At 54.3% G+C, this 24,830-nt stretch overlaps 13 protein-coding genes across 13 annotated transcripts in view; 6 read left to right on the top strand and 7 right to left on the bottom strand.

Moving 5' to 3' along the window:
* Positions 1-226, top strand: part of BU26DRAFT_473484 (TPR-like protein) — a gene marked incomplete at its 3' end in the record, with an annotated part of 3,317 nt that extends 3,091 nt beyond the window's left edge. The window contains exon 4 of the mRNA XM_033825469.1: positions 8-226. Coding sequence (XP_033691914.1) covers positions 8-226 — 219 coding nt within the window. The remainder of the gene's footprint in view (positions 1-7) is intronic.
* Positions 227-1,371: 1,145 nt separating this feature from the next.
* Positions 1,372-3,230, bottom strand: BU26DRAFT_473486 (cytochrome P450 ClCP1). The gene is made up of 2 exons (XM_033825470.1): positions 3,093-3,230; positions 1,372-3,038 (listed from the first exon to the last, which is right to left on the bottom strand). The coding sequence occupies exons 1-2, from the start codon at positions 3,129-3,131 to the stop codon at positions 1,617-1,619; spliced, it is 1,461 nt and encodes a 486-aa protein (XP_033691915.1). The 5' UTR covers positions 3,132-3,230; the 3' UTR covers positions 1,372-1,616.
* Positions 3,231-4,023: 793 nt separating this feature from the next.
* BU26DRAFT_499512 (uncharacterized protein) lies at positions 4,024-4,488 on the top strand (the record flags this gene model as incomplete). The annotated part of the gene is made up of 1 exon (XM_033826414.1): positions 4,024-4,488. One exon carries the CDS (start codon positions 4,024-4,026, stop codon positions 4,486-4,488), a length of 465 nt encoding a protein of 154 aa, XP_033691916.1.
* Positions 4,489-5,247: 759 nt separating this feature from the next.
* BU26DRAFT_599520 (uncharacterized protein) lies at positions 5,248-6,648 on the bottom strand (the record flags this gene model as incomplete). The annotated part of the gene is made up of 2 exons (XM_033835106.1): positions 5,248-5,827; positions 6,314-6,648. 2 exons carry the CDS (start codon positions 6,646-6,648, stop codon positions 5,248-5,250), a joined length of 915 nt encoding a protein of 304 aa, XP_033691917.1.
* Positions 6,649-7,798: 1,150 nt separating this feature from the next.
* BU26DRAFT_536873 (FAD-binding domain-containing protein) lies at positions 7,799-9,888 on the top strand (the record flags this gene model as incomplete). The annotated part of the gene is made up of 3 exons (XM_033831376.1): positions 7,799-8,247; positions 8,300-8,702; positions 8,761-9,888. The coding sequence occupies 3 exons, from the start codon at positions 7,799-7,801 to the stop codon at positions 9,886-9,888; spliced, it is 1,980 nt and encodes a 659-aa protein (XP_033691918.1).
* A 216-nt stretch (positions 9,889-10,104) lies between these two features.
* BU26DRAFT_31974 (uncharacterized protein) lies at positions 10,105-10,970 on the bottom strand. Its single transcript, XM_033822029.1, has one exon. It carries the CDS (start codon positions 10,547-10,549, stop codon positions 10,163-10,165), a length of 387 nt encoding a protein of 128 aa, XP_033691919.1. The 5' UTR covers positions 10,550-10,970; the 3' UTR covers positions 10,105-10,162.
* Positions 10,971-12,039: 1,069 nt separating this feature from the next.
* BU26DRAFT_527151 (uncharacterized protein) lies at positions 12,040-13,531 on the bottom strand (the record flags this gene model as incomplete). Its single annotated transcript, XM_033830752.1, has 2 exons — positions 12,040-12,261; positions 12,326-13,531. 2 exons carry the CDS (start codon positions 13,529-13,531, stop codon positions 12,040-12,042), a joined length of 1,428 nt encoding a protein of 475 aa, XP_033691920.1.
* Positions 13,532-13,878: 347 nt separating this feature from the next.
* On the top strand, positions 13,879-15,213 carry BU26DRAFT_31978 (uncharacterized protein). Its single transcript, XM_033822031.1, has 2 exons — positions 13,879-14,197; positions 14,255-15,213. Exons 1-2 carry the CDS (start codon positions 14,084-14,086, stop codon positions 14,999-15,001), a joined length of 861 nt encoding a protein of 286 aa, XP_033691921.1. The 5' UTR covers positions 13,879-14,083; the 3' UTR covers positions 15,002-15,213.
* A 239-nt stretch (positions 15,214-15,452) lies between these two features.
* On the top strand, positions 15,453-17,057 carry BU26DRAFT_527153 (polyamine transporter; the record flags this gene model as incomplete). The annotated part of the gene is made up of 2 exons (XM_033830753.1): positions 15,453-15,462; positions 15,583-17,057. 2 exons carry the CDS (start codon positions 15,453-15,455, stop codon positions 17,055-17,057), a joined length of 1,485 nt encoding a protein of 494 aa, XP_033691922.1.
* Positions 17,058-17,124: 67 nt separating this feature from the next.
* On the bottom strand, positions 17,125-18,826 carry BU26DRAFT_32006 (uncharacterized protein). Its single transcript, XM_033822038.1, has 4 exons — positions 18,548-18,826; positions 18,037-18,493; positions 17,303-17,985; positions 17,125-17,249 (listed from the first exon to the last, which is right to left on the bottom strand). The coding sequence occupies exons 1-4, from the start codon at positions 18,659-18,661 to the stop codon at positions 17,193-17,195; spliced, it is 1,311 nt and encodes a 436-aa protein (XP_033691923.1). The 5' UTR covers positions 18,662-18,826; the 3' UTR covers positions 17,125-17,192.
* Positions 18,827-19,186: 360 nt separating this feature from the next.
* BU26DRAFT_513661 (cytochrome P450) lies at positions 19,187-21,304 on the top strand. The gene is made up of 3 exons (XM_033827673.1): positions 19,187-19,556; positions 19,606-20,093; positions 20,154-21,304. The coding sequence occupies exons 1-3, from the start codon at positions 19,437-19,439 to the stop codon at positions 21,175-21,177; spliced, it is 1,632 nt and encodes a 543-aa protein (XP_033691924.1). The 5' UTR covers positions 19,187-19,436; the 3' UTR covers positions 21,178-21,304.
* BU26DRAFT_32067 (MFS general substrate transporter) lies at positions 21,124-23,078 on the bottom strand. The gene has a single exon (XM_033822054.1). It carries the CDS (start codon positions 22,916-22,918, stop codon positions 21,269-21,271), a length of 1,650 nt encoding a protein of 549 aa, XP_033691925.1. The 5' UTR covers positions 22,919-23,078; the 3' UTR covers positions 21,124-21,268.
* BU26DRAFT_32055 (C-3 sterol dehydrogenase/C-4 decarboxylase-like protein) lies at positions 23,078-24,537 on the bottom strand. The gene has a single exon (XM_033822052.1). It carries the CDS (start codon positions 24,339-24,341, stop codon positions 23,238-23,240), a length of 1,104 nt encoding a protein of 367 aa, XP_033691926.1. The 5' UTR covers positions 24,342-24,537; the 3' UTR covers positions 23,078-23,237.
* Positions 24,538-24,830: the final 293 nt, after the last annotated feature.

Consider the following 24,830-nt stretch of genomic DNA (forward strand, 5'->3'; position numbering starts at 1 on the left):
AGAAAAGGTGCTGGGGAAGGAGCACCCAGATACCTTGACCAGCATGAACAATCTCGCGTGGATATTGAAGAAATTAGGGCATGATGTGGAAGCCATTTCGCTTATGGAGAATGCCTTTCGGGGACGGAAACGGATCCTTGGTGTTGAACATCAATACACAAAAGACTCGTTTAAGGCGCTGAATATGTGGACGGATGGAGTGTACCATGATTCAGACATGGAATAGCGTAATGAGATATCCGGATCTTGTTCATCACACCGTTCAGTGTAGAAGCCTCGTGAATACACTAGGGAAGAGCTTTGTCGTACCTAGGTATACTTAACTCCGTGAAGAGAGTGTTGCAGCATAAAAAACCGCGTGAGAGCTAATCGAGCCGCTCCATAAGCGGCATCTAATTATTATCAAGCTGACAGTATAAACATACGGCTATCATTAAGCTATGTGAATCCTAACACATTCTATTTATACACCTGCCATATTATGCTTCTTTAAGTGGTTATTACTTACCAGCAGAAATATTCACTTATGATATCGCGAGCCCATTATCGAACATCATTGTTCCGCTAAGGCCACTTCTACATATGTATAAGTCGTGCTAAGTCTTCTTTTCACGTACTCACTCCATGCTCGCCCGTTCATCGGAAGTCATACTCTCGCCCTCTACTACTCCGACATATTGACCGCTGTCAACTCCCTGCTTACTATGTCGAGAATCCCGAAGCGCAAATGCTTATCCTCGTCTAGGCAGAATGTGACTTTGATCTACGCATCCCTTTATCATATTTCGGCTTGTGAACGGATGTTTAACTGAAGCGAACTTACGCTTGGCGTACTCGGTGCTGCTGGAAAACTTCAAGTCTCAAAGTCCTGAAATAAGAGTAGCCGTTTAACTATCGTCCAACTCGCTAACATACTTTGATGTTAACTTTGGATTGCTTATCGTGGATGGTAGTCAACTCGTCGTCAAAATATACAGGGACAGCGACAAACCACATTCTTGACCTTTTCCCCTAATTCGTCTCCATTCACACATTTAGATGGGACGGATACAGCGAAGAAGGCGAGCGGGAGAACTAGGAAGAGAATCATGGCGAGAGGGTTGAGATTGGGTCGGTTCCAGCGTTTTCTCGTCTTGATTAAATGTTGACGACGGCAGTCGTCAAAGGGTATATGCAATACAGAGTCGTATACGGACGTTGCAGGGAGCTTGTAATAGTGACAAGAGCGGAATGACTTGATATGAAGGAGCCGATGCTATGGGGGCAAGAATCGGGTGACCGCACGCCGAACCAACAACGCTGAGAAAGGCAGGCGGAGCGGCACAAAGGCCTTCGAAAACCATAATTGATCCAATAATTAGATAGATTGAGGTGTATTAGACAGTATGCAGGCTGGAGTTGCGCGACCGAGGGATAACGAACCATCTGGCCTTGTTAGACAGGAATCGGGCTAGAAATGAACGTTGTAGCGTAGTTGGAGGGTTGACGTGTTAATTAGGAAAATCTTAGGGAAAGGGCTCTCAAAACCTCGTCATCTGCACTCGAACCCACATTAATAAACCCCTCCCAGCTCACAGAGTCTCCTGTATTTTCATCCCGAAGCGACGTCGCGCTTCTTACGCATCGACATTCGAAAGCCCCACCAGCAACGGCTGCTTCTCCCACGTCCAGTAGATCTTTTGTTCATCCCACTTCCGCAAACTGTCACCCTTCGAAATCCCCACATCATACCTCCACAGGATTAATGTAATCATTAAGCGCATTTCCATCCTCGCAAGAGGCTGCCCAAGGCAATTGTGCGGACCCAGCGCAAACGGATGAAACGCCTCTCTCGCTTCCGCACCGTCCCGCCCATCAATCCAACGCTCTGGAAGAAAGCTGTCGGGGTCGCTGAAGTATGACGCAGACTTGAACATGCTATAGCAGGATACGGATACCGTGGTGTGAGAAGGGATTGCGTGGCCTGCAATAATCGCCCCCGAAGCCGGGACTTGTCGGCGGAGCATATCCGGGAAGGGAGGGCAAAGCCGTAGTGTCTCGTCGATTACAGCGTTGAGGTAGGGTAGCTTTGAGAGCGCATTAGTGTCGATGTGGGCTTCCTTTGCAAAGGACGAGCGTATCTCGTGCACGAGCTTTGAAAGAACGCGCGGACTTGCCAGAAGGTGATGGAAGGCGCCGCTAATGGCGGTGGTTAGAGTCTCGGACCCACCAACAATGACGGTGAGGATGTTCTGCTCGATCTCGGCTTCGCGAAATTTGTCGGCATCAGCGGCCTGCTCTTGATGCAACTTCAGATGACCAACTAGGTCCGCATGCGACGGCTCCTTGATCATCGAGCGCGCGTGTAGCCGTTCGTGCGTATCCTGGAATATATCCTCCAGCAGCCGGAAGGCGCTCTTTGGTGTGATGACGGCCAGTAAGCGATCGAGCCAGGGAAAGTACTTGATGGATGCAGCTACAAGGAATGCTTGGAAATGCAGCAGGACACCCATGAATGCATGGCCGGTGGCTTTGTCGAGACAACCGTAGGATTTCGACCAGGTGATCTCGCTGATAATGTCGAATGTCGTAAAATTCGCCCATTCGACGATATCTACGGGGCCTTTCGTCGCCGCCACGTCTAGCCGGGAGAGCAGTTTCTCGATGTAAGCCCGGACAACAGGCTCATATTCCCTGGTCGCTTTCTCAGAAAACGCGGGATTCAAAGCTTTCCGAAACCGCGCGTGATCCGCTGCAGGTGCAGAGATTAAGCTATGCGCCTCCACACCCGGTGGCCGACCTCCCCATTGCGATGGACGCAGCATATCCCTCCGATTATAGATGTCTCTCCAGGCTTGCGGATCATTAATGCTGAGCTCGTCACCCGAAACACGGACGACGGAGCCATACGTATCGTGGAGCTCTTTGATGCGAAAGGGAAGCTTGCCGCTGTTCATGTACACCAGATACGGGATTCTTGAGAGGATCCATGACTTCGGGCCGGAATATTTCGACAATGGGTGGAGGTAGATAAGATATATCGCTTTCGTTAAGACATACTGTATTGTTTCGGTTATGGTTGATGTGGTGGGTTAGAGCGGTCGGATTCTTACCAGAAAAATGGTCCCGACAACTTTCTGCAATAAAGCCATCGTTTTCGTCAAGCTGCATGCATCTGAGACAAAGCACGAGGTGAACGTTAAATCGGAGAGTTGGAGCACAGCGTTGATGCGGCTTGAGTGTCTCGCGCGAGAACAGTACCAGGAGATATTGACCGGTCCCTTGGCGTCAGCTTACAACCTCATCCTATAGATACGATGCAGCGGGCCGCTACGAAATTAGGCTACACACGGAAGTTCTAGAATGATATAGTGCCTAAGCCGGTGAGTACTTCTACCTACCTATCTCACCTAGGCTATGAAGTTGTGAGTCGTAATGTCCGCAGACGGGTTCTGTGCGGCTCCGGACACTAAGTAACGACCGTTCTATTGAAGGCAGGCGCATCGGCTTGCATCGGCTTGACTTACACCTGCCGTTGGGCCCACAAGAGGTACACGTTTGGTCGCGGGGTGTATGGATATCACATGTAGCCTCGATGTAGGTAGGCTCAATGGTAGTCCCTGGTGTACGCGCTCTTGCTCTCCAATCTTGTAGAGGCTCCGACGCCAGCGGCCAGCAGACATGACCATCTCAACCTACAGCGCCTCGCTTGATTTGGGAATCTGCCTCCATGCGCAGACACCCATGCAAAGTTATCTAACCGATCGATTGTGGGCGCCACCTCAACCTCGGAACGCGTTCGAAGGCGTATGCACAGAGGCACGCGCGACATGTATGCAGCGGTCGATTCCGTTGGCTTAGGTGGTACGTCTGGCGAGGGTAGATGGGGTGTATGACCTAGATGAAGCATCAATTAGTTAGAGGTCATCGCGACTTCTCTCCAGTTGTGACAGCAACCGGCCTGTGGGTGGATCCAGCATGTTAGACGGGAGAGAAGCGGCTACAAAAAGAGTACTCGAAGACTCTCCTTCGTGAAAAGTCCTCATGTCTCCACAGAGTATAAATGGATCCGCTGGAGTCATCATGAGCATGCCAAAGGTGCTCAGGGGCGCAGGAAATTGGAACTCCGGACACTTCACAACGTCCGAAATGAGGGCCATGGCGGTACAAGGCAAAGCGAAGCTACAGAATGGGAACAGCGATGAGCGAGAGATCGTGCAATACTCGTGGACGGAGGCTGGTGCCTCAATAATGACGGTGGTTGAGAGGCGGTTCACCGTGCGGCATCGGCAACGCGCTACCACGTGTAACCCTGCTATCGATAAGACACCAGCATTTAATGTCTCCTCCCCGCACACTCCACAAAAACCTAACGATAGTCAACGAGCCAATTATCGGTGGCACAATCCTTTTTCTTGGGACAGGCACCACATGGCGCGAGTGGCTCGAACTCCTTTAAACGGGCGTCACAGGTCGCCGGCGGCGGCTGAAGGCATCGCATACGGGTAGGGCTTCCGCTTTGCCTTAGCGGGAGGCTTCGGTGAAGAGACCAAGACCCGTTCCTTTCCGTGGACCTCGTGCAGTAGGCGGAGAAATAGCAGCTGAGACGAGTCCTCGGAAGGGAAGGCGTCCTCTTGCGAAAACGAACATCATTGCAGCCAAGCCTCAACCCACTCCCATCACTCGACGCTGTTCGACTGGACTAGTTTGCGCAGGTTCCACTCCCCGTGCACGAAGTTCTAGGGATGCGACAAAGTACATCAAGAGTCTTGGAGGAGAGCAGCTTGGGTAGCTCTATGGGCTAGAAAAGCAAAGGAAGAAGAATATAGATCGTTGATGTTCGCTGGTCATGCCCTAGTGACCGATAGGATCGAGTCGTGCTATATCATGTTCTGATATCTGGCGGAATCTTAAGCATCACTGCTGACCAATGTGAGTACACCGGGGTCACCGAACCTCTGACTAATCGCCGACAGGGTAAGGCCAACCGTTCTATCGATTTGAGTTACTGCGCGGCAACTTTTGGGCGTTGAAGGTTCATAGACAAGATTTTGTAGATCAAAGGTTGGGTGAGTTTGTCTCAGTTTCGGAACTACACTGCAATGTATGAGCTCCCTTATATATAATTACTTATATTCCGGTGGATGTATACGTCTGTATAAGTTCGGGATCTATTTATGCACCATATCGCTAAAGTTGCTCACATAGGATAAGTACCCGGCTCTACATCTAGAACCAGCCCCATCACCATCCATATACGACACCATTTTATGCATCCTTGAAGAACCGCTTCACGTGCTTCGCACCTTTTTTGTACCACTTGACCTTGGCCTTTTTCTCAACATTAATCACATACGTCTCATTAGGCGTATATGTAAACACACGCTCCGTAATTCTCGTGTTTGCCGCTTCGTCCGCCTCGCAGAGCGTTGAAGCGAGGGATAACATGGACCTACGATTTCGCGGATAGTCCTCGTACGGGAGGAAGTACTCAAATCCAGTGGGACGAGCGGAAACTGGAGAATAGCTGTGCCCCATGGGCCCATCGGACAGCGGGCGCGGGCGGAGAACTGGAAGGGACTGCGCAGACGCGGGCGAGCGGTTCCATTGCGCGTTTGGAACGCGCGATACAGTCGGTGAACGAGGAGGCGACGTAGGAATAGCTGGATACAGAGAAGAAGTGTGGTCTTCGTCAAGGGGACGGGGTTGTGGCCGGCTGCGCCGAAAGCCCGTATGTGGCGGACGCACACTTGACTCAGTAGCCTCCACTTCGACAAAGGCGTTCGCTTTATTCACATCCAACGACCTCGGACGATTTCGCGAACGCTTTTCTGTTGTTTCTTGAGCTCTAAGAGTTAGCGTACCTACTCGCTCCTGGCGAGCAGCCGTCATCGTGGCGGCACGAGTGGTCGTTGCGGTCATTGTAGGAGGGGTTGCGCGGCCGGTTTCCATGAAGAAGACTTCTTTGACTGAGGGACGAGAAGGATTATAAAGAAACACGTGTTGAAAGGCTTTGGCGTCGCAGGGGAAGGTCTGCGCACAATGCAGCCTCAGTGGACAATGTTGGCAACTGTGACATTGTGCGAAGCCAGTTATCACACGACTGACGGACTAGATCAACGAGTACTGAATGAGCTTTATCATATGGCTTTGTGGGCGCCGTGCTTACGACAAGGGGAGCGTTCTATTTATCAGGTATGATGTCCAATTTCCATTGCGGAATACTTGCTAAAGTTTCCTACACGACTGCAGCATCACAGCAGCGCGCCAGGAAAGCCATGATTACTACTTCCCATACTCTCTGCGCCTAAAAGTTTCGAGGGCATCCTCTTACCTAGTGAAGCGGAGAAGCGTCCTGACCTTCTGGAACGGGCTCACCTTCTTCGGGCGCCCCTGTGCTTCAACGTCATGCAACGACATCGCTGCGGAACCTCGCTTCGGTCGCATTTCTAAGTCATGAGGCAACACTACAATCTGCGGTTGCGCCTCTACGTCCGAGGTGAAATCAAGTTCGTCAGGCGAGCCCGTAAAGCAAGGAGGCGTGAGCGCTGCGCCCAGGAATCCTCCCGCAAGATCACTGCCGCGCTTCATCAGCTTTGGCCACGTGAACGAACGCTTAAGGGGTGCGCGCTGATTCTCAAGGTCTGGCGGGGGAGCATGGGGCCGCATCGCTGGCGGGTCACATGGGAAAAAGAGCTCATGCCGGTCATGATCAGGCAGATAGGGAGGAGGTGATGGTGTCTCGTGGCCCTCGTTCCTAGAGCATACTGGCGAGGGAGCCTCCGATGCTTTGATAGCTTGAAGTTGAGTATCAAGCTGCTGGGTGTACCGCCAGCGTAGCTGGAGGTTTTCGGTTTTGGGCAAGCCTTCGGACGCAATGCGAGTACCCACATGTTCATCGGCGCCGGCGTAAATCCCCGAAAGAGGTTTTTGTTTGCTATTCAGCTAAACGGTCTGCATACCGTCTTGAAGTGCTTCATGTTCCATGGGGGACAAATATTCGCAAACTCCGAGCCACGGCACTGAAGATTGGGCCACTATGCGACCAGGCTGTGGAGCTAAAGGACGCTGGTGATTGTGGCTCACAAATCGAGGGCTTTCTGGGCCCACCGAAGCGTAAGTCGACATCGTGAGTACGTTCGAGGATCGGCTTATCAGCAGACCCAAGGATTGTTTCCAGGGCATCGCTTTATGCGAGTACCCATTCCACATTGTAGGAGGATGTGTCTCATTCAGGGATGAGACGTGAAGTAGCGTCGAACCCTGCTTGCTTTCTGATCTCACAATACAGATGGGGGAATCAGCGCTTCGGACGAGTATTCCGCCACTAAGTCCCTGTGTAAAGAACATCAAACTACAGGGCGTACCCACGGAAGTGGACACCACGGCCTGATCCACCCCCTCGGGTACGCCCTAGCCACCAGTGAACGGAAGGCCCAGCTTGGCGGCCTGGCTTTATCCATAAAGCCTTGGCGGCAATATCGAACGGGGCGTTCGCCCACGTTCAGTGGCGTATCAAATTGGCCTTCTGCTGTACCTTCTTCCCCGCCTTCAATGTTGACCTTCGGCTTACCGCCGCACATCGTGCTTAAATGGGTCGCTTTCCGCACAGCAATGTCGCCGGTAAACGTCTCCTTCCAGAAAAGTGAGAAAGAGAAACCCCGAGGGCGCTACAAGTCAGGTTATTTTAGTGGCATATCAACCTGCGGTCCGGTCAACGAGTAGGAGTCCTTCAAGTGGGGAATGCTCATGCATACGCCCATTGCAGTCATTCCGCCTCAACTCCAAAACCTTGTATCTTCCACGATTGGTACTTGCAATGGCTCTTACGCACTCCTTTCTATCCATTCTCGTCGCACTCCCATACTTGCTTGCTGCTGGAATTGCGCAACCATCCATTCCAGTTGGACCTGCCGCCGTACATTCCATCGTTGAGGGCAGTCTTCTTTTCGATTTCGAGACTGTCCAATTGACCGACGCCTTCATTGAGCGCATTCGAAATGATGAGCAAACCGGACCCATCGCCGATCTATTCGCTTTCGAAAGTAATCTGACGCTTTCGGAGCGAGCAACGCCAGAGTGCAAGACTTATCCAGGAGACGACCTGTGGCCCAAGGAAGAAGTATGGGACACGTTCAAGTCGCTGCTCAACGATAGCTTGGTTCCCACTGTCCCGATTGCATCGGTTTGCTACAACTCCAAATGGGGGAGAAGGGATACAGCCAAATGCAATGCGCTCGTGAGAGCTTTTACAACCCCTTCGACGCAGTAAGTTTCCGCTTGCAAGTGTCTACTGAGTCGGATGCTGAGCTTGTTGTAGCGAGGATGATCCCACCTCCATCATGTGGCCTATCTACCAGGGAAAGACATGTATGGCCCGAAATGACACAACCTCCGGCGATACGTGCACCCTTGGCGGATACCCGGAGTACGCCGTCAATGTTTCCAGCGTGGAGCAAATTCAGTTGGCCATAAACTTTGCGCGGAACCTCAACATTCGTCTCGTTATCAAGAATACCGGGCACTGCTACCTTGGAAAATCATCCGGTGCAGGGTCGCTCGCGATCTGGACCCACAACCTCAAGGATATTCAGTATCTCCCCAGTTATGATGCCGAGGGGTATTCAGGCGCCGCGTTCAAGGTTGCCGCCGGTGTAACGGTGCAGGAGATCTACAGGGCTGCAGATGCCCAGGGTGTTACAGTTCAAGGAGGCATATGCGAAGTAAGACAAAACCATAGATGCTAAAGTCGGTCTATGAAGCTAACATGGTGTGCAACAGAGCGTCGGTTATGTAGGCGGGTACCTGCAGGGCGGAGGGCACAACCCTCTGAGCGGGTACTACGGCATGGCTGCAGACTCAGTACTCGCCTACCAAGTCGTCACCGCAGATGGGCTTTTCGTCACCGCGTCTGAGACATCCAATCCCGATATTTTTTGGGCTCTGCGCGGCGGAGGAGGTGGAACCTACGGCATCGTCACCTCAGCCATCATCAAGGCTCACCCGAAGATCCAAGTGACGCATTCCACATTCATGCTAGGCAATAGCACCGATGCCTCCCAGCTCGTCTCCCGAGAGAACTTCTTCCAGGTGCTGCGCTTTTTCTGGGAGTCCTTTCCCGCATATACAGATGCCGGAACATATTCCTTCTTCCACATCCTCAATACCAACGGGCAAATCACACTCAGAATGACCTCCTGGTTTGCTCCTGGCCACACTAAAGAGTCATTCGCCAATCTATCCAAGCCTTTCTTCGACAAAGTCGAGGAGCTAGGCGTTCCGTATCAATCGCCGCTTAACACCACATACTACGAGTCTTTCTTCCCCGCGTATTGGGATGCCTGGGGCAAGAACGGGTTTCCGCTCGGGCTGGCGACATCGCTCCCCGGAAACCGACTCATTCCGAAATCCCACTGGACCGATCGCGATAAACTCGAAACCACTTGGACCCAACTTCGCACACATATCGAGAATGCGCGGCACTTCGTCTGCTACTTTCAGAGCCCGCAGAACCCGCAGAACGTCGACAATGCGGTGTCGTCCGCCTGGCGTCACACCCAGGTCTTTCTTATTTCTTCCTCGCTCAAGTTCCCCGAAAACGCTTCAGCCGCTGAGATCGGGGCGGCGAATCGGAATCTGCAAGAAGTCATTCTCCAGCCGTGGAGGGATGTCGCGCCCGCTAACGAATTCGGTGGCTCCTACCTCAACGAGGCTGCGGTGGATGAACCGAACTGGAAGGAGGACTTCTATGGCACCCAGTATTCGAAGCTTTTGAGCATCAAGAAGAAGTATGACCCGCGCGGTCTATTCTACGCCGTGACCGCCGTTGGAAGCGATGAGTGGGAGGTTAGGGATCCGGAATTGGGTGTTACGACTCAGAATGGGAAGCTGTGTAAGGTCGATGGATAAATCGGATATGGCGTTCACGCCATAGCCAACACGACTCGTGAACAGGCTTGATTCGAAGACCGCATGCATAGGTGGGAGTGAAAGTCTAATATTTCATTCATCATGCATCAGTGCCTCTAATGCGGCCCTAGAACGCCGGCGCCCTTCCAATGCATGATATGTCCCAGCCCAATCGTGAACGCCTGGAAATGCAGCTACTAATACGCGGCATTACGAATGTTTCTACTCGCCCATTTTAGCCCCGAAACCCCGGTCCCAGAGCTCCCCGTATATCCTATACCATCCCAACAACCGCTCCCACAACACCTAACCCCACGGCTACCCTCAATATCCATCCTGCTCCCTTAATTCTCCCACCCTTGCTCTCCGCCGCCTTGACGGGCGCGACATTGAAGCACTGAAACGCCGGGCTATTCTTATCGTACGCCTCGAACTTCTGAGTGAGGCACCCTTGCACATCGTTGACAGCATCGGTTGTGCAGTACTGGTAGCAATCGTCGTCGGCACCCGGCGCGGAGTATGTGTTAATGGGGTTGATGTGGCCGTTGCAGCATGTGTCGAGCAGGGTGGAGTTCGAGCCGCCAATGGGGACTGCGCAGGAGGGCGAGGTTGTTGGTGGATTGGGAATGCCGGAGGTGAAGGCGCAGGATGGTGCTGCCATTGTGCGAGGGAGGGTTCGGTCTTGAGGTTTGATGAGGATATTTATATTCAGAATAGGTCGTAGGCGGTTGAGGCCCGAGAGAGTGGATCGGATTACGGATGTCTTTCGCTCAACGTAAATGGTAAGGAACCGAATGCCTCGGTGTTGGTGTAAGAGGCCGAGCCGTAGAAGATCGAATTACGCTATCGATTGGTATTCGTACGGAATAGACGGTTGAATTAGCCTCGTGTTGGTTTTCAAGCAACTAACTGTGCCTCTCGGAGGCTAGTTAAAAAGAAAGATAGTGGTGAGTCCGACTTCGAGTCGACTCAAAGGAACGGAAGCGCGAAAAGAAAGTCCTTCACTACGCAGAACGTTCACAGAACGTTGCGCCTCAAACAAGTATTAGGAAGAGTAAGAAGAAAGAAGCGTAGATGATAAGACACCATCTACCCCACGGACTCCCATCATAAGAATAGCCCAGCTCCATGGTTGGCGGTAGCCGTTGTGGTGGCCAACAAACTAAGCGCCAACATCTGCGGCTGTGCTACGCGAACGGTTGGCTCTCGCTGCAACGAAACATACGCGCCAGGAGGCGCATGAATAAGATCGATTCGTGCGTGTAGGCTCATTTGAAACACGATCCGATGGAAAAGGCGCTAAGTGTTTTGAAGCGTTCGAAACATTGCCTATTGTTGGAATACGTCGCGAGGCTGATGAAGCCCGAGGTCACGTGATCGTCAGTGTGATCGTCTTTATTATGGCGCTTCCGAGGCTAGGAATCTTTTTGAGTTGGGTAGAAGGTCGGAGGCATAGTGTTGGATGTGCGGACATGGCTACATGCATGGCTAATACGGCGCCAGCTACAGTGACTTGGACCATGCTGTAAAACCCGAGCAATGAAATCCTGAATCAGTATCGCCCAGCATATAGGTAGCGTTTATTCCAGACTCCAACTGAGAAGATTCTGGAACACCCCCATGCCCGGATGTAGCCGCTCCCGATGTGGAGGCAGTTGGTCCCGCAAGCATCAATAATTCGCCTGCGCTGAAGCACTCTACAACCGGACAGATCGGGCTCCAGCCAATGCAATTAGCTAGCGCCCTAGGTGCAGCAGAATCTGTTCATGTTGCTCCATCGAATATTGTCGGAAGCTGAAGATAAAGATGCGTCGTCGAAGAATCCAAGGCCAGGAGCGTCCAATCTAAATTTGCTTACTAGGAGCAAGGGATACCATTAGTCTGATGACGATGGCAGTCAAGCCTCCAATACACATCTTGGGTAGCGGCTCACTGGCACTACGGGGCACCGGAAAGCGCCAGGATCATTTCCCCTTGCGGACACGAGACGGGACCTTTCCTCTGATCTGAATCCACGATATCGGAGTGATCGCTCGAGCGGTGCAACCATAGCGGAGCGGATCTATGCGATATGCGGGATCATATGGCAAAACTTATGGAAGCTGGTCGTCTTTACGCTCGAACCACCGGGAGCGCGGCAGGGCTGGTCTTTCACATTTGCGTGGAGCCTCCACTCTCTGTGCTCGTAGCATCATCTTTGCTCCTCACAACTCGCGGCACGTTCTTTTCCTTCGTCTTCTTGTACCACCACCAACACAGGATGGTGACGATGGTGATGGGAAGCGTGGTCGCAAGCCACAGCCACCAGAGCCCTGTAACTAGGAACGACGACACGCCGGGTGAAGACTCGAAGATATTGGCGCTAAGGACTGACTGGGGTGCGACATTCCCTCGTTAGTAGGCCATAGATGCATCAAAGTAACGAGGGATAACCTACAGCTGTGAATGTGCCAGGCAGGAAAACCATTGTGAGCCCCGCAATAGCGTTCATACTCGTACTATCCCTCTTCATATCCGCTGCTAGCTCGATATTATTGAGCGCATCCTGCTGGGTGACGAGATTGAATACGAGGCGCATCGTGCTGTCCTTCCGACTCTTGTAGTTTGAGAACCACATTTGCTGCTTTTCCATGCTCTCGATGAGGAACTCGAGCATGTCGAGCGTGCGCTGGCGTATGCGGGCGTGCTTGGAGACTTGTAAGCGTGTAGCCATGTTTTGGATTCCGCGGGCAGTGAATAAGAAGACTTGTGCATTGGCCATGTGGGAGTCCGCATTTTGCGAAACGATCTGCAGCTCCTTGGTGAGGCGTTTGAGTTTATCGCGGTCGCTTGTTTCGAGGCCTGCGAGGTGGTCGTCGACTTTGTTGACGACGGTCCATTGGAAGCGCCGGAAGCGGTTCACATGCCATTTGGAGGCTTCGAAGTTTAGCTGGGAGATCATGACGTGCACGTCTAGGGGGCTGTCGAGGAGTATATTTGCCATATGGGTTTGCGCATGATGTCTGGTCGTATGGTGGAGGAGCGCACGAAGGGAGTTTACTACGGTGTCGTTCGGCTTATGCGATATGATGTATGTAGTAAGGTCGCGTTGAGCGTCATATCTTAGATAGACGGATAGAGGAGCGCCTTGTACTTGCAGGTTCCATCGCGGATGCTGGCAAAAGAAGTCGCAGCCCAGGAAATGATCGGATTCTTGGTCCCATCGGGCTTGCGGCGCCCAGTAATCCGGACGGCCAAGCATGTTCTGCAGGAATGCTGGGTTCAATGACAATGAAGAGAAGAGGTCGATGACGCTGGACCTGGTCATGGGAAGTGCGTTCCTGAACGATGCATCGGAAGTAGTCGCAATCAGAGGGATGAAGAAGACCAAGGCTTTTCGACCCATAGAGTCCTGCGGTTCACCGCCATTCGTGGTTAGTGCAGAGACGTTGTTCCATCGTTCACTCATGCCCTCGACCAGAGCCTTCAAGCTGTCCTCATGCAAATGCAACCATTCAGCCCCCGATTCCTGCACGGAGAAGCAGTCAATGTTCGTTTGATCGCTGAAATTTTGCGGTTTGTCGAGATGCTCATGATAGAGCACGGCGGAGAATAAGTCTTGGGCGGAATCGATTCGAGCGAACGGATACTCCGCAGGATCCATGTTACTGGCGTAGTTGTGGTCTAGTTCGTTGACGCTGAGATCAGTCAATTCAGCGTGTCTGGCGACATGTTGTCCGTCCCTTGAGATTGGCCGAGGCGCCACATCCGCAGTAACGAGCGTGGCCTCCAGCTTGGAGTATTCTGGACCGTGCGCGTCGTTCTCCTTATCGTCGACTCCTTGCATCTTTGAGGCGGGTGGTGCACCCTTCAGGCCTTGCAGGCTTTTCATCTTCCATCCAAGGCTATCGCTTCCACAACGGCCACGGTGACTTTGAAACAGTACGTTAGATATAAGAACGTGGGTTCAGGGCTCTATCAAGGGAAACTATGAGACACCAATATCAGGAAATAGGGCCAGCTCCTCAGTTTTAACTGCGTTTTAAAGTTTTCCACCCCACGCAATGCAACCGAGGCGTGTGGGGGCGGAAAGTTAGGCTTCTTCCGTGCCAAGCGCCACGTTGGCGCGTTTCGGCTGGCTCTTTCAACAAACCCTACACCCTCGTAGAACAGCGACAACTGTTCGGTCAAGAGACCGGCTCTCCCCACCAGGGCAATGGAATTGCCACGAAAGGAGCAGATACTTGCAACTTTCGATCAGCTCGTCTCTGAGGGCATCGTCATTTATGGACCACATCGGGTTATTGAAGAAGACTGCGAAGGATATCTCGTATGCCTCCACGCATTCACTGCTAGGGGGCTAAATGTACTGACCGCGACTTTGCAGGTGGAATTCCGAGTTTGCCCCTCCCAAGCGAAGAAGCCAAACATCGTGGGAGCGGCGCTGGGGCCGACATTCGATACCAGCCGAAAATGGGGGCCGGGCAGCGACATGTACTGCATCGATGAGCGGCTGAAGATCGCAAGGCTGAACGACACTCATGACCTGGCTCTGAATTTGTTCTGCGTGGACAGGCCTCAGCTCTTGATACTAACGCTGAACTCGTACCTAAGGCAGCACGAGCCAATGGACCGTAGCGATTTCGAGGCTGCGTTGAAGGTGTTGACATCAATGGATGACACGTACATTATCTACAATTGCGGCGAAGCGGCGGGATGTAGCCGCGTGCATAAGCACTTGCAGGGCCTGCTGGGTCCACCGCGGGCATTCGAGTCGTTCACCGGTGACGAGGAGAAGCGTTTGAAGGTGCCCTTTCGGCATTTCACACATCATTTCCCCGAAGGGTTCCACACCACATCCGCTTCAAATTTGCTGGATATATACCGGGCCCTTCTTGACCAGGCGAGAGGATGCTTGAATCTGCCTGAGGCTGATAGTCCTTGTCCACACAACGTCATCCTTTGGAAAGGTTGGATGATTGTGATCCCAAGGAGAGCGGCATGGGTGGGCCAGGCAAGCGCGAATGCGGGAGGAATGATGGGATCGATCTGGGTGTCTGAACAGAGGACTGTGGACGAATGGCTGAGGCTGGGATGCCGGAACATTCTGGGGGAGCTCGGTGTACCGGCCTGAACACGAGCTCCAGGTCGATATATCCAGTTCTCTGCGAATTAGAAAACTTCAAGCGCTGGTACAGACTTCGGAAATATACAGGCATCCGTATCCTTCAGACTCCTATCTGCAAGATCTTGTGGCAACGTGATGTCATTGCCCGAGGACTAATGAATGTCCTGGCGAATGTCCCAGTGCGCGTTGGTCTTTGACTGGAGCAAAAGTCGAGAGAGAGATGGGAGTGAAGCAATATGGAAAGAGCTTCTAGGATATCAATCGACCCCTGCCAGTAATTGAAACATTCCCAGCTCATTCTTGATGTTTTCCAAAGGTCACCTGGCACGAGGCCAACCCACTCCTGAGAATCGAGTTCTGTAGTTCCGCAATGGCTGACGGAAAGGTGCAGGTGGGGCGATGAATCGACAAGCACGTGCCCTGCCCCACCATGACGCGTGCTACTTCCAATCGCGTCATGTCGCCTCGTCTTCTACCAACCCCCCAACAGAACTTCCCTCAACCACCTAGTGCCAAGCGGGCATGTTATCCACGTCGAGCGACATATTCACCTTGTGCCCCTCAAACAATGTCCTCCGTTCCGTTAGGAGCGAGCGAAAACGACCCGCTTCTTGCGTCACAGGAACACCACCATCGCGTCGTCGCATTCGCGCCCGGCGATGTAGAAGATCCTAGGAACTGGCCACGGGTGCGGAAATGGCTCATGATTGCGGCCATCATGCCCATCGATCTCAGCGTTAGCTGGGGCGCGTCGGGATTTTCACCCGCCGCAGCAGATTTCGCCAAAGACATGAAGGTGTCCCATCAAATCGCGACATTGGGGTTGAGCATGTATGTCCTGGGTCTGGCATTCGGACCCATGAGCTTGGCTCCGCTCTCGGAGTACTTTGGTCGACGGCCTGTTTACGTCTTCTCTTACGGCATTTTCCTCCTCCTGCTTCTGGGGACGACTTTTGTGGAGAACTTGGGGGCTTTCCTGGTCCTACGACTCTTTTCCGGCTACTTCTCTTCAGTAACAATCTCGAATTTCGGGGGCACCATTGCGGATCTGTTCCATCACCACGATACTGGCCCCGCGATGAGCTGGTTCCTGTGGGCGGCGACTGGAGGGTCACCGACCGGTTTCGTGCTCTTCTCCTTCATTGCGCACGGAAGAACGTGGCACGGCGTATTCCGCATCATGTTCTTCATCTGCTTGTCATTCTGGGTCATTTTGACAGTCGCTCTCTATTCGCTTGGAGAGACCAGGCACAGCGTCATACTCCACCGCCGAGCCAAGGCAGCTCGGAAGTCGACTGGTGACGAAAGCCTCGACGTGCAAGATCAGCTGAAGCAGCGCGGTCCCAAGCAACTATTCGGAACAGCGCTTACACGCCCCTTCCGTTTTTTAGCCACCGAAGCCATCGTTCAGTTCAGTGCCCTCTACAATGGATACCTTTACGGCCTCTCCTTCCTCTTCAATGGCGCTTTCCACATCATTTTCGGACCCGACGGATATGGCTACGACACAATCGGTGTCGGGCTCTCATTTCTGGGCATTGTAATTGGGATTACTACCGGGCTGCTGACCAACATCTACCAAGAGCGCTACTATCAACGACGAATCGCACAAGCCGGGCACCAGGACGTGCCCGAAGCACGCGTTTACCTCGCTAAGCTCGCCGCCGTAGTACTCCCGGTATCCCTTTTGGTCTTTGCATTCACCGCACATCCGGAGATCCACCCGATTGCGTCGGTTCTCGCATCAGCATGCTGGGGATGGTCCTTCTATACTCTCATATTGATGACCCTGACGTACACGGAAGACGCATACAAGACATACTCAGCATCTGCGCTCGCGGGCATCGGGTTCGTGAGGAATGTGGCTGGGGCGGGATTCCCGCTGTTGGGACGCATATTGTTTGTGAGCCAGGGCACAAAGAAGGCGGGCCTCATCCTGACAGCCATGTCGGTGGTCATGGTGCCCATTCCGTTCGTCTTGGCGAGGTATGGCAGGGCTCTAAGAAGGAGAAGCCCGTGGGCTACGGCGCATGAGGACGACGGCGAGGACGATGAAGATTGACATGTAATATCCTTAGGGGTCGGTTCACGACAACTGTCGATTTATTTCGTAGCTACATTGCTATGGTGCGAGGAAATCCGACCACCGCGCCATCAAGAAGAGCTTGGTAAGATTTGTATTTCATTTCCGCCCAACTCAGACCATGTTATGTGTCTGTAGTACCGGCAGCGGTCGTCCCGGCATTTCGTAATCCTGCTTACCCGTTAGCAGCTACTCCAAGAACCATAGACGCAGCGGGTGCTCACCTCAATACTGCCACTACCCTGGAATGTTGTGCTACTGGGCGTCTTCTGGTTCCCGTCTTCGTGGCGTTTGAAGTTGTGATAGCTTTCAAGCGGATCGTACGTGCAACTCGCCATCGTATCTTCCACCGTCGTATGGCCCGGCTCCCTGTCATGCCTTCTTATAAACGTGCGCAGTCCCTTCAGCGACGCTCCGGTCCGCGGGCCTTGCAAAAAGCCTTCCTTTTTCTCCCCAACGCTCGAGCTAATCTCGCTGTCCGCTGGCCTGCTCTTGCCGAAGAAGCGCAGGACATACTCATAGAGGGTGGAGTTTGACCTCCTCCCTTTGGCCTTATCATCGTCTCTGACTTGCCTGGCGAATACAGTTCGGAAGGCTGTAACGCCGCCCATGAGCACCGCAACGCTGCTCTCGAGGTGCAGCCACAGATGAGTCCAGATCATCGAGAAAGTAAGCACGCCAGAGTAGTCGCGAGTCAGGCCATGAATGAGGCGTGCAAGGGCAAGGGCGACCATGACGATGCTCAGGCAGAGAAACGTGAGGATGCGAATCTTGTGGCTGAGGCGCAGCTGCGTCTTATGCAGGAGCAAGATGGGAATCGAAACGATCATTATGTCGGTGATGATGTCGGCAGCAGTGCTGGCACCGCCCATTTCGAGGTTGTATCGCGGATATGGGAAACACTTTACTGCGGCTCATGTGTTAGACACGGTATCAACGAGCTGGACAGGATACCTACAGCTCTTGCTGGCCCCGCACAGTATCATGTTCTCGGTGAAGTTGAAGAGCCAGGATGCGACGGTAAAGCACAGCACAAACCACCAGTACCAGTTCAACCCCCTCGAAACATCTCTCACCAGCACGCGGAAGAACGCCAGGAACGAGAGCTTGATGACATAATTTGTCGTCCAAGCGAAGGCGATATATATATTATTCCATTTCAGGTAGTCATTGATCAACTCCTGGAGGTCTCCGCGGGTGAAGAGCGCGATATTGTTCGGGTCGTGGGCGAGCGTTGCCTCAACGTACATCATGTGCAGGTTGTGGTAGAGGACGCCGGTTTCGACGAGGAGACATGCTGTGGCGAAGAAGACGAGGTAGTCGTCGACGAAGAGTCTGCCGCGCTTTCGGAGGTGGACGATGATGCGGAGAGCCACTGCTATGGTGGCAAAAGCAGTGAATACGCCGATCAGAACCTGTCGTTGGTTAACATCTGCTTTCCGATCCCGCAGTCACAGGAAGCTCTTTACCTGCGAAGTATGCTTGTCGATTTTGCCCGGATGGTTGATCTTCCACTCGCGAGCGGGATCTGGAGGGAGCTGCTCTGGCAGGAGATCGATATAGGCTGAGACATCGGTCGCCATGATGGACAGGCAGTATTCAGCAGAAAGCCGCACTGGTCGGGAAGGTGCGATGGGAGGCGTCCCGGTTACGAGTTTAAGAGTTCAAGAGTTCAAGGATCGGACACGTGGGGCAGGCTTTCGGAGAATGCATTGCGTCTACCGGGGCCGTTTCAAGTGGGACTGTACCTCTGCCCAACAAGCGGTTATGGGTGTGGTTGTAAACTGGGTCGCAGCCCTTGCTAGGCTTGCGCATGAAAGGGCCGGGGTGTACGCACCTCGGGGACCGACGATATAGCACCACGCAGGCGGAGGATTCTAGCAATCTTGGCCGCCAGCCGCTCTGTTGGGGATATGCGCGGAATTAGCCTGGCCCAGAGTATATCATCCTGTGGTCCTATAGGCTATGGTCCTGCTCAACGTGTAGCGGAGCTGGAATGCTGTGTAACGCGCTTTCTAAGCCCGATCTCCAGGATGGGACGTATCTCCCGACATCCATATGAAGCGGATGCATCATTACAAGCAGCTAAATTCTGACGTGCGATCTAACGATCTCTCTAGCTCGCTGCATCTTGGTTAATTCCTGTGCGATGAGGCTGCGCCCCGACGCGCCGTGGTCCAAAGGAAGGGACCACCGAACGCGAGGCCAAATCCGGAAAGCGCCAAATTAGGCAAGCGATACGAACTGCGCCTCAACCCGGAGGAACCTTGGAATTAACCACGCGATGGTGAAAGCTTAGCCCGGCTACATCCAACGTCTGTGATATCGAGCTTCGAGCGAGCGGTTGCTCATGCCGTCATGGCTGCGAGCAATCTCCCGTCGATGCTGCTCGTCCTCGTTTGCACCGCGCTGGTGTGGTTCTGCTGGAGACTGTACAGGCACCGCTCATGGATCAACAGGCTGCGCAAGGAGGGCATGGTGAGCTACGCTGATATTCCTCACAGCGAATGCTGATAATCCTGTGTAGCCAATGCCGGCATGGAGCTGGCTCTCCGGCCACATCTTCCTGCTCTACAGCTGTGCACGCCGCCTCCCTCCCCTCGCCAACATCAACCTCGTCTTCCCAGAAATAGCCGCAGGCTTCGCCGCTGACGAGATGTTCCTGCTCGACATCTGGCCCCTGAGCGAGGCCATGCTCGTCGTCTTCAACCCCGAGGCTGCCGTGCACGTCTGCCAGAAGCTCAACCTGCCCAAGGTCAAGACGAATGAGGAGATGATTCGGCCGATTACGGGCGGGCTGACGCTGCTCTCTATGAATGGCGAGGACTGGCGCAAATGGAGAGCGCTGTTTAATCCGGGGTTTAGTACTGGCGTGATGACTGAGCAGCTCCCGCCGGTTGTGGATGCCGTGGCGAGGTTCTGCGAGACGCTTAAGGAGTGTGCGGGGAAAGGTGTACTGTGCCTCGATGAGCTTACTACGCGCTTGACGTTTGAGGTTATTATGAAAGTAACCTTGTAAGTCTCCGAACACTATGGGCTGCTTCGAGACGACTCTGATCTAACACGATGAAACAGGGATGCAGATATCGGCGAGGACTACGACCACCACGTGTTCGTCCGCGCCATGGGAAACATAGTAAAATGGCATTCCTTCTGGGACCCGCTAATCCTACTAAATCCCCTCCGGCCCTTCGTCCAGTGGTACAACGGGCACGTCGTCGACTCCTGGGTGCGAAAAGAGCTGCAAAAGCGCTTCCAAATACTCCAGCAGGAGCGCCCATCCCCCTCCCCAGCAAAAGGCCGCGCCAAATCCGTCATGGATCTAGCGATCGAAGCGGACATTTCCGCGCAGAGCGGAGCGCCCTCGCAGCGATTAGACGCCGCCTTCCTAGAGACAGCGATCCACCAGATCCGTCTATTCCTCTTCGCCGGCAACGACACCACCTCGAGCACCATCGTGTTCGCCTACCATCTACTCTCCAAGAACCCTTCTATCCTAGCCCAGCTGCGCGAGGAGCACGACGCCGTCTTCGGCACCGACCCCTCGCGCGCCGCGGCCCAGCTGAAGCAAGACGCATCACTCCTCAGCAAGTGCCGCTACACGCACGCCGTGATAAAAGAGACCCTGCGCCTCTACCCGCCCGCAGCCACCATGCGCATCGGGACGCCTGGCTCTTCCGTGCGGACTCGACGCGGGACCACGCTCCCCGTCGCCGGCCTCACGCTGCTGATCTCGCACCATACGATCCACCGCGTCCCGTCCGCGTGGCTGCAGCCAAATGCTTTTCTTCCCGAACGGTGGCTCGTGGGGCCGGAGCACGCGCTGTATCCGGCGCCGGGGGCGTACCGGCCGTTTGAGATTGGGCCAAGGAATTGCATTGGGCAGACGCTGTCGCTGAATGAGATCAAGGTTGTGTTGATTATGACGGCGAGGAGCTTTGAGATTCGGCCTGCTTATGAGGAGTATGATGTGCTGAAGGGGAGGAAAGGTGGGGGGAGGGGGGTGACTGCGTATAGAGGCGATAGAGCGTATCAGACGGAGAGGGCGGGGGCGCATCCGTCGGAGGGGTATCCATGCAGGGTGAGTCTCCGGGATTAGCGCAAGTTATAGGCATTGCTATGGAATCAGGGGGGCACAGCTCGTGCAGGATTGCGATCGATAAAATGTATGATATAGCAAGTCGATCTAATCAAGCCTGACTCTGCTCCCTCCTCGGCCGAGACTCCAGCCCATACTCCGACTCCACCTTCGTCCTCAAAGTGACATGCTTCTCCACACACACAAGCAATATCCCGACGAATCCAAACGCCGCGGCAACCTCCCACGCCACCCGCAAGCTCTGCACATAAACACCCACGACCTGCGCCCGCAACACGGGAGACAGACTCCGCAGGAACGCGCCGCTCACATACTGATACGCTTTCCCCTGCCCGAGGGCCTGTCGTAAACCTACATCGCTGATCTGCCCCGAATACCGGTCGAACGACGCATTGAAAATAACAGCGGGAATCGTGACGCCCCATATGTAGCCGAAGCTGCGGAAGAAGGAGTATATGCCCGTCCCGAGTGCGATGTCCGACTCAGGCAGCGAGGCGAGGATCGCCGGCAGCATAGTGGGAAGCAACAAGCCTAAGCCTAGCGCGTTCACAGCGATCAAGCACACCCATTTCACCGTGCTGGTCCCGGCGTCGAGGAGGATGTTGAGCCCCGCGCTGAGCGTGAGGAGCGCAAAGCCGGCGAACTGCAGAGGCCGGTAGTGCCCCGTCTTGGTGAGGATTTGTCCGGAGACACCAGCTGCGGGGATTAGAAAAGCTTCGAAGGCGATGTAGTTGATTCCTGCTCTGAGCGGCGACGTTTGCAACACGCCTTGGAAGTAGGTCGGCCATTCGAAGGCAGTCCAGGTGAACATCATCGACTGGACGAAGATGATGGCGTAGCCTGCCGCGGACGTCCTGTTTGCGAACAGCCGGCTGGGGACGGCGGGGTTGGGGCAGAACTTTGATCTCTCGTACATGTGGAACGCGGCCCAGCCCAGCACGCCGAGGGTGATAGGCAGGATGATGTGCCAGGAGTGCCAGGGGAAGAGCACGCCGCCGAACACGAGGCCCAGCAGCAGTGAGGTGATGGAGCAGACGAAGAGGGCGCTGCCGATCCAGTCGATGCGGGACGCTGCAGTGCGCCAGCTGTCTGCTTTGGTGAACCGCAGCCGCATGAAGAAGGCCATTACCAGGAACACGGCGGCGGAGATGGGGAGGTTCATCAAGAAGATCCACCGCCAGTTATGGTTCGCAATAGCTCCGCCGATGGGTGGACCCACGATAGCTCCAATGGCAGCGCCAGATAGCACGATGGAGAGGTACTTCCCGCGCTCGCGCAGAGAAACGATGTCGCACACTACAACCTCCATAAGCAGCATGATGCCGCCCGCACCAAGACCTTGCACAGTGCGCCCCGCAATGAGCGCAGCACCAGACTGTGCGGCTCCCGTCACAGCGCCGCCGACGAAAAAGATGGCAATCGAGGTCAAGACTGGCGTCTTGCGGCCGAAGATATCCGACAGCTGCGCGCACAGCGGCTGGAAGACGGTGCCGGCCAGCCAGAAGGCATTCGCGACCCAGACATAGTCGTCGCCGATGTGGAGGTCGTTTGCGATGCGCGGGAGCGCGATGACGACCACGGTGCCGTCCAGGGAGACGAGCAGCGCGAGGAAGCAGCACGAGAGGAAGACGACCCAGAAACGCCAGTCTTTGCGCGGTTCTGCGTCCTCCTCCATTTTGGCGTATGAGGTTTGTGCTGGGGTTTCGAGTGCTAGAGCTGGAGAATCTGGGGACGATGCCATGTTGGATGGTTGGTCGTGTGAAAGAGCGCTGGGGCTGTTTCCAACGTTTCACGGGGGGCACAGCACTGCTGTGGAACGTTCGAAACGGGAAAATGGTGACGTCCAGGCCTCATCCATCACAACGACGTTACTGTACAACAACGCAACCAGCTTGCCCGTTCATCTTATGCATGTGTAAATGAACAGCACTAGGATCTTATCTTAGCCCAGCCACTAAGGCGGGTCGGGCTTCAACCAAGCGATCCGCTAACCATAACTGTCTTAGTCATCCACATCCCACCCCCATACGGCTAACGCCCGTTTCCCGCTGCTATTTTGCTCACGTCGTCTTCCGTGCGCCGCGCGATCTCTCTTGGAACCATGCAGCGGTTCGGCGAATACCCTCGTCTGTCTCCACCAGCGGCACGTAACCCAGCCTCTGCCGCGCCTTCTCAATATCAAACCACGCTCCTTCTTTCATATAGTGCACATGCAGTCGAGTCAGCCCAGGCGTTTTCCGGCCCCAGGTGAAGACGTAGCAGATGGCTTCGCTCAGGATGGCCATTGCCAGTACGACGCTCCATGGGATGACGAAGACCCTGTCCCCGCGAATGCACCTCTCGTCCCCTGCAGCGGCCCATAGCTTGCGGGCGAAGTCCCAGAACTTCATTGGCACGCCGTCGCTGAGGAAGAATGCCTCGCCGTCCACTCGTTGCCTCGCGGCTTGCTCCGGGTCCAGAAGTGCCTTTGCTGCGAGAACGTGGGCATGTGCTGCGTTTTCAACGTATAGCCAGTCATGGACGACCTTGTTGTTCCCTAATTGGATCCGCGTCGCGAAAGTGCCCGTCGCCTTCAGCAGGTTATGTGAGATGTTCACATCTCGGGGACCAAACATGCCTGGCAGACGCAGCACGACGGTCAGCAGGTCTTGGCCGTTTGCCTCGAGGACCAGGGTCTCCGACGCGCTCTTAGCTCGCCCATAGGCTGAAGCCGTGGAGTCGGGGGTGTGCAATATCGCCTTGGTCTCCGGGAGCGGCTCGCTGCGGGCGCCAGAGAAGTTCGAGACGGCTTCGGCGGACCCGGAATAGATGAAGGCTCTCACCGAGGCTGCCTTGGCCGCGACCGCAACCAGGTTCTTTGTAGCGGCATAATCTTCGTGATGAGAGCGAGCGGGGGCGAACGGGCCGGGGGTGACGGTGTGTACGATGACAGTGGGCTTGACGCGCTGGATGACGGCCGCTATCTCGTCGTGCTTGGTCACATCGCACGATATATATTCCGCTTCGGGATGGCGATTTCTGTTCGGATTCCGACTGACAGCGACTACCCGGAAACGGCCTTCGGCGAGGAAGGCGTCAACGACGTGCGAGCCCAGGAAGCCGCAGCCACCTGTAACCAGCACCGAGCGGGCGGCGGCATCAGCGCTGACTGGAGAATTCGACATGGTGAGCTAAGGCTGAGACCGCGAGATGAGAGCGTGATGATATTTAAGCGTGCGTCGGGGAGAAAGAGAAACGACAGGGTCGACTATCGGCGGAAAATAGGTGGTCCTTGCGTTAGCGTGGCTCCTTCCTTCCCACTAATCTGGAGATCAACAACTAGAGCCCTGGCTCCGCAGGTACGACGCCAGTATCTCGCTACGTTCGACAAGCCCCAGTCTCAGCCCCCTTTGTGTCACCGTCAACCGCCGAATCCAGCAAGAGACTCCGGGGTCCATGTTGTACCTAGGCAGCATTGAGGATATTGATATAGCCTCATTACCGCTAAACAACGATAATCACTCCGCAGCGAAGCACGAACGGGAAATCCTACAACCTCTCTTCTCTATACACCAACATGGCCAACATGTCTTCCCATTACGTCAACGTGGACAGCTTCCGCCCGGCTAAGCTTCACGATGGCTCCATGCGGCATCAGTTGGACATGGGGGTGT

This window comes from Trematosphaeria pertusa, assembly GCF_010094035.1.
Source record: "Trematosphaeria pertusa strain CBS 122368 unplaced genomic scaffold BU26scaffold_1, whole genome shotgun sequence".
Lineage (NCBI taxonomy): Eukaryota > Fungi > Ascomycota > Dothideomycetes > Pleosporales > Trematosphaeriaceae > Trematosphaeria > Trematosphaeria pertusa.

Coding starts and splice junctions, on each gene's coding strand:
- BU26DRAFT_32055 (XM_033822052.1), bottom strand. CDS start 24,341: ATGTCGAATTCTCCAGTCAGCGCTGATGCCGCCGCCCGCTCGGTGCTG.
- BU26DRAFT_31978 (XM_033822031.1), top strand. CDS start 14,084: ATGGAATTGCCACGAAAGGAGCAGATACTTGCAACTTTCGATCAGCTC. Junction 14,198..14,254: donor AAGACTGCGAAGGATATCTC/GTATGCCTCCAC, acceptor GCGACTTTGCAG/GTGGAATTCCGAGTTTGCCC.
- BU26DRAFT_31974 (XM_033822029.1), bottom strand. CDS start 10,549: ATGGCAGCACCATCCTGCGCCTTCACCTCCGGCATTCCCAATCCACCA.
- BU26DRAFT_32067 (XM_033822054.1), bottom strand. CDS start 22,918: ATGGCATCGTCCCCAGATTCTCCAGCTCTAGCACTCGAAACCCCAGCA.
- BU26DRAFT_32006 (XM_033822038.1), bottom strand. CDS start 18,661: ATGGCGACCGATGTCTCAGCCTATATCGATCTCCTGCCAGAGCAGCTC. Junction 18,494..18,547: donor TCGACAAGCATACTTCGCAG/GTAAAGAGCTTC, acceptor AACCAACGACAG/GTTCTGATCGGCGTATTCAC. Junction 17,250..17,302: donor AGGGTAGTGGCAGTATTGAG/GTGAGCACCCGC, acceptor ACGGGTAAGCAG/GATTACGAAATGCCGGGACG.
- BU26DRAFT_513661 (XM_033827673.1), top strand. CDS start 19,437: ATGGCTGCGAGCAATCTCCCGTCGATGCTGCTCGTCCTCGTTTGCACC. Junction 19,557..19,605: donor GGCTGCGCAAGGAGGGCATG/GTGAGCTACGCT, acceptor AATCCTGTGTAG/CCAATGCCGGCATGGAGCTG. Junction 20,094..20,153: donor GTTATTATGAAAGTAACCTT/GTAAGTCTCCGA, acceptor ACGATGAAACAG/GGATGCAGATATCGGCGAGG.
- BU26DRAFT_473486 (XM_033825470.1), bottom strand. CDS start 3,131: ATGGCTTTATTGCAGAAAGTTGTCGGGACCATTTTTCTG. Junction 3,039..3,092: donor TTGTCGGGACCATTTTTCTG/GTAAGAATCCGA, acceptor GAAACAATACAG/TATGTCTTAACGAAAGCGAT.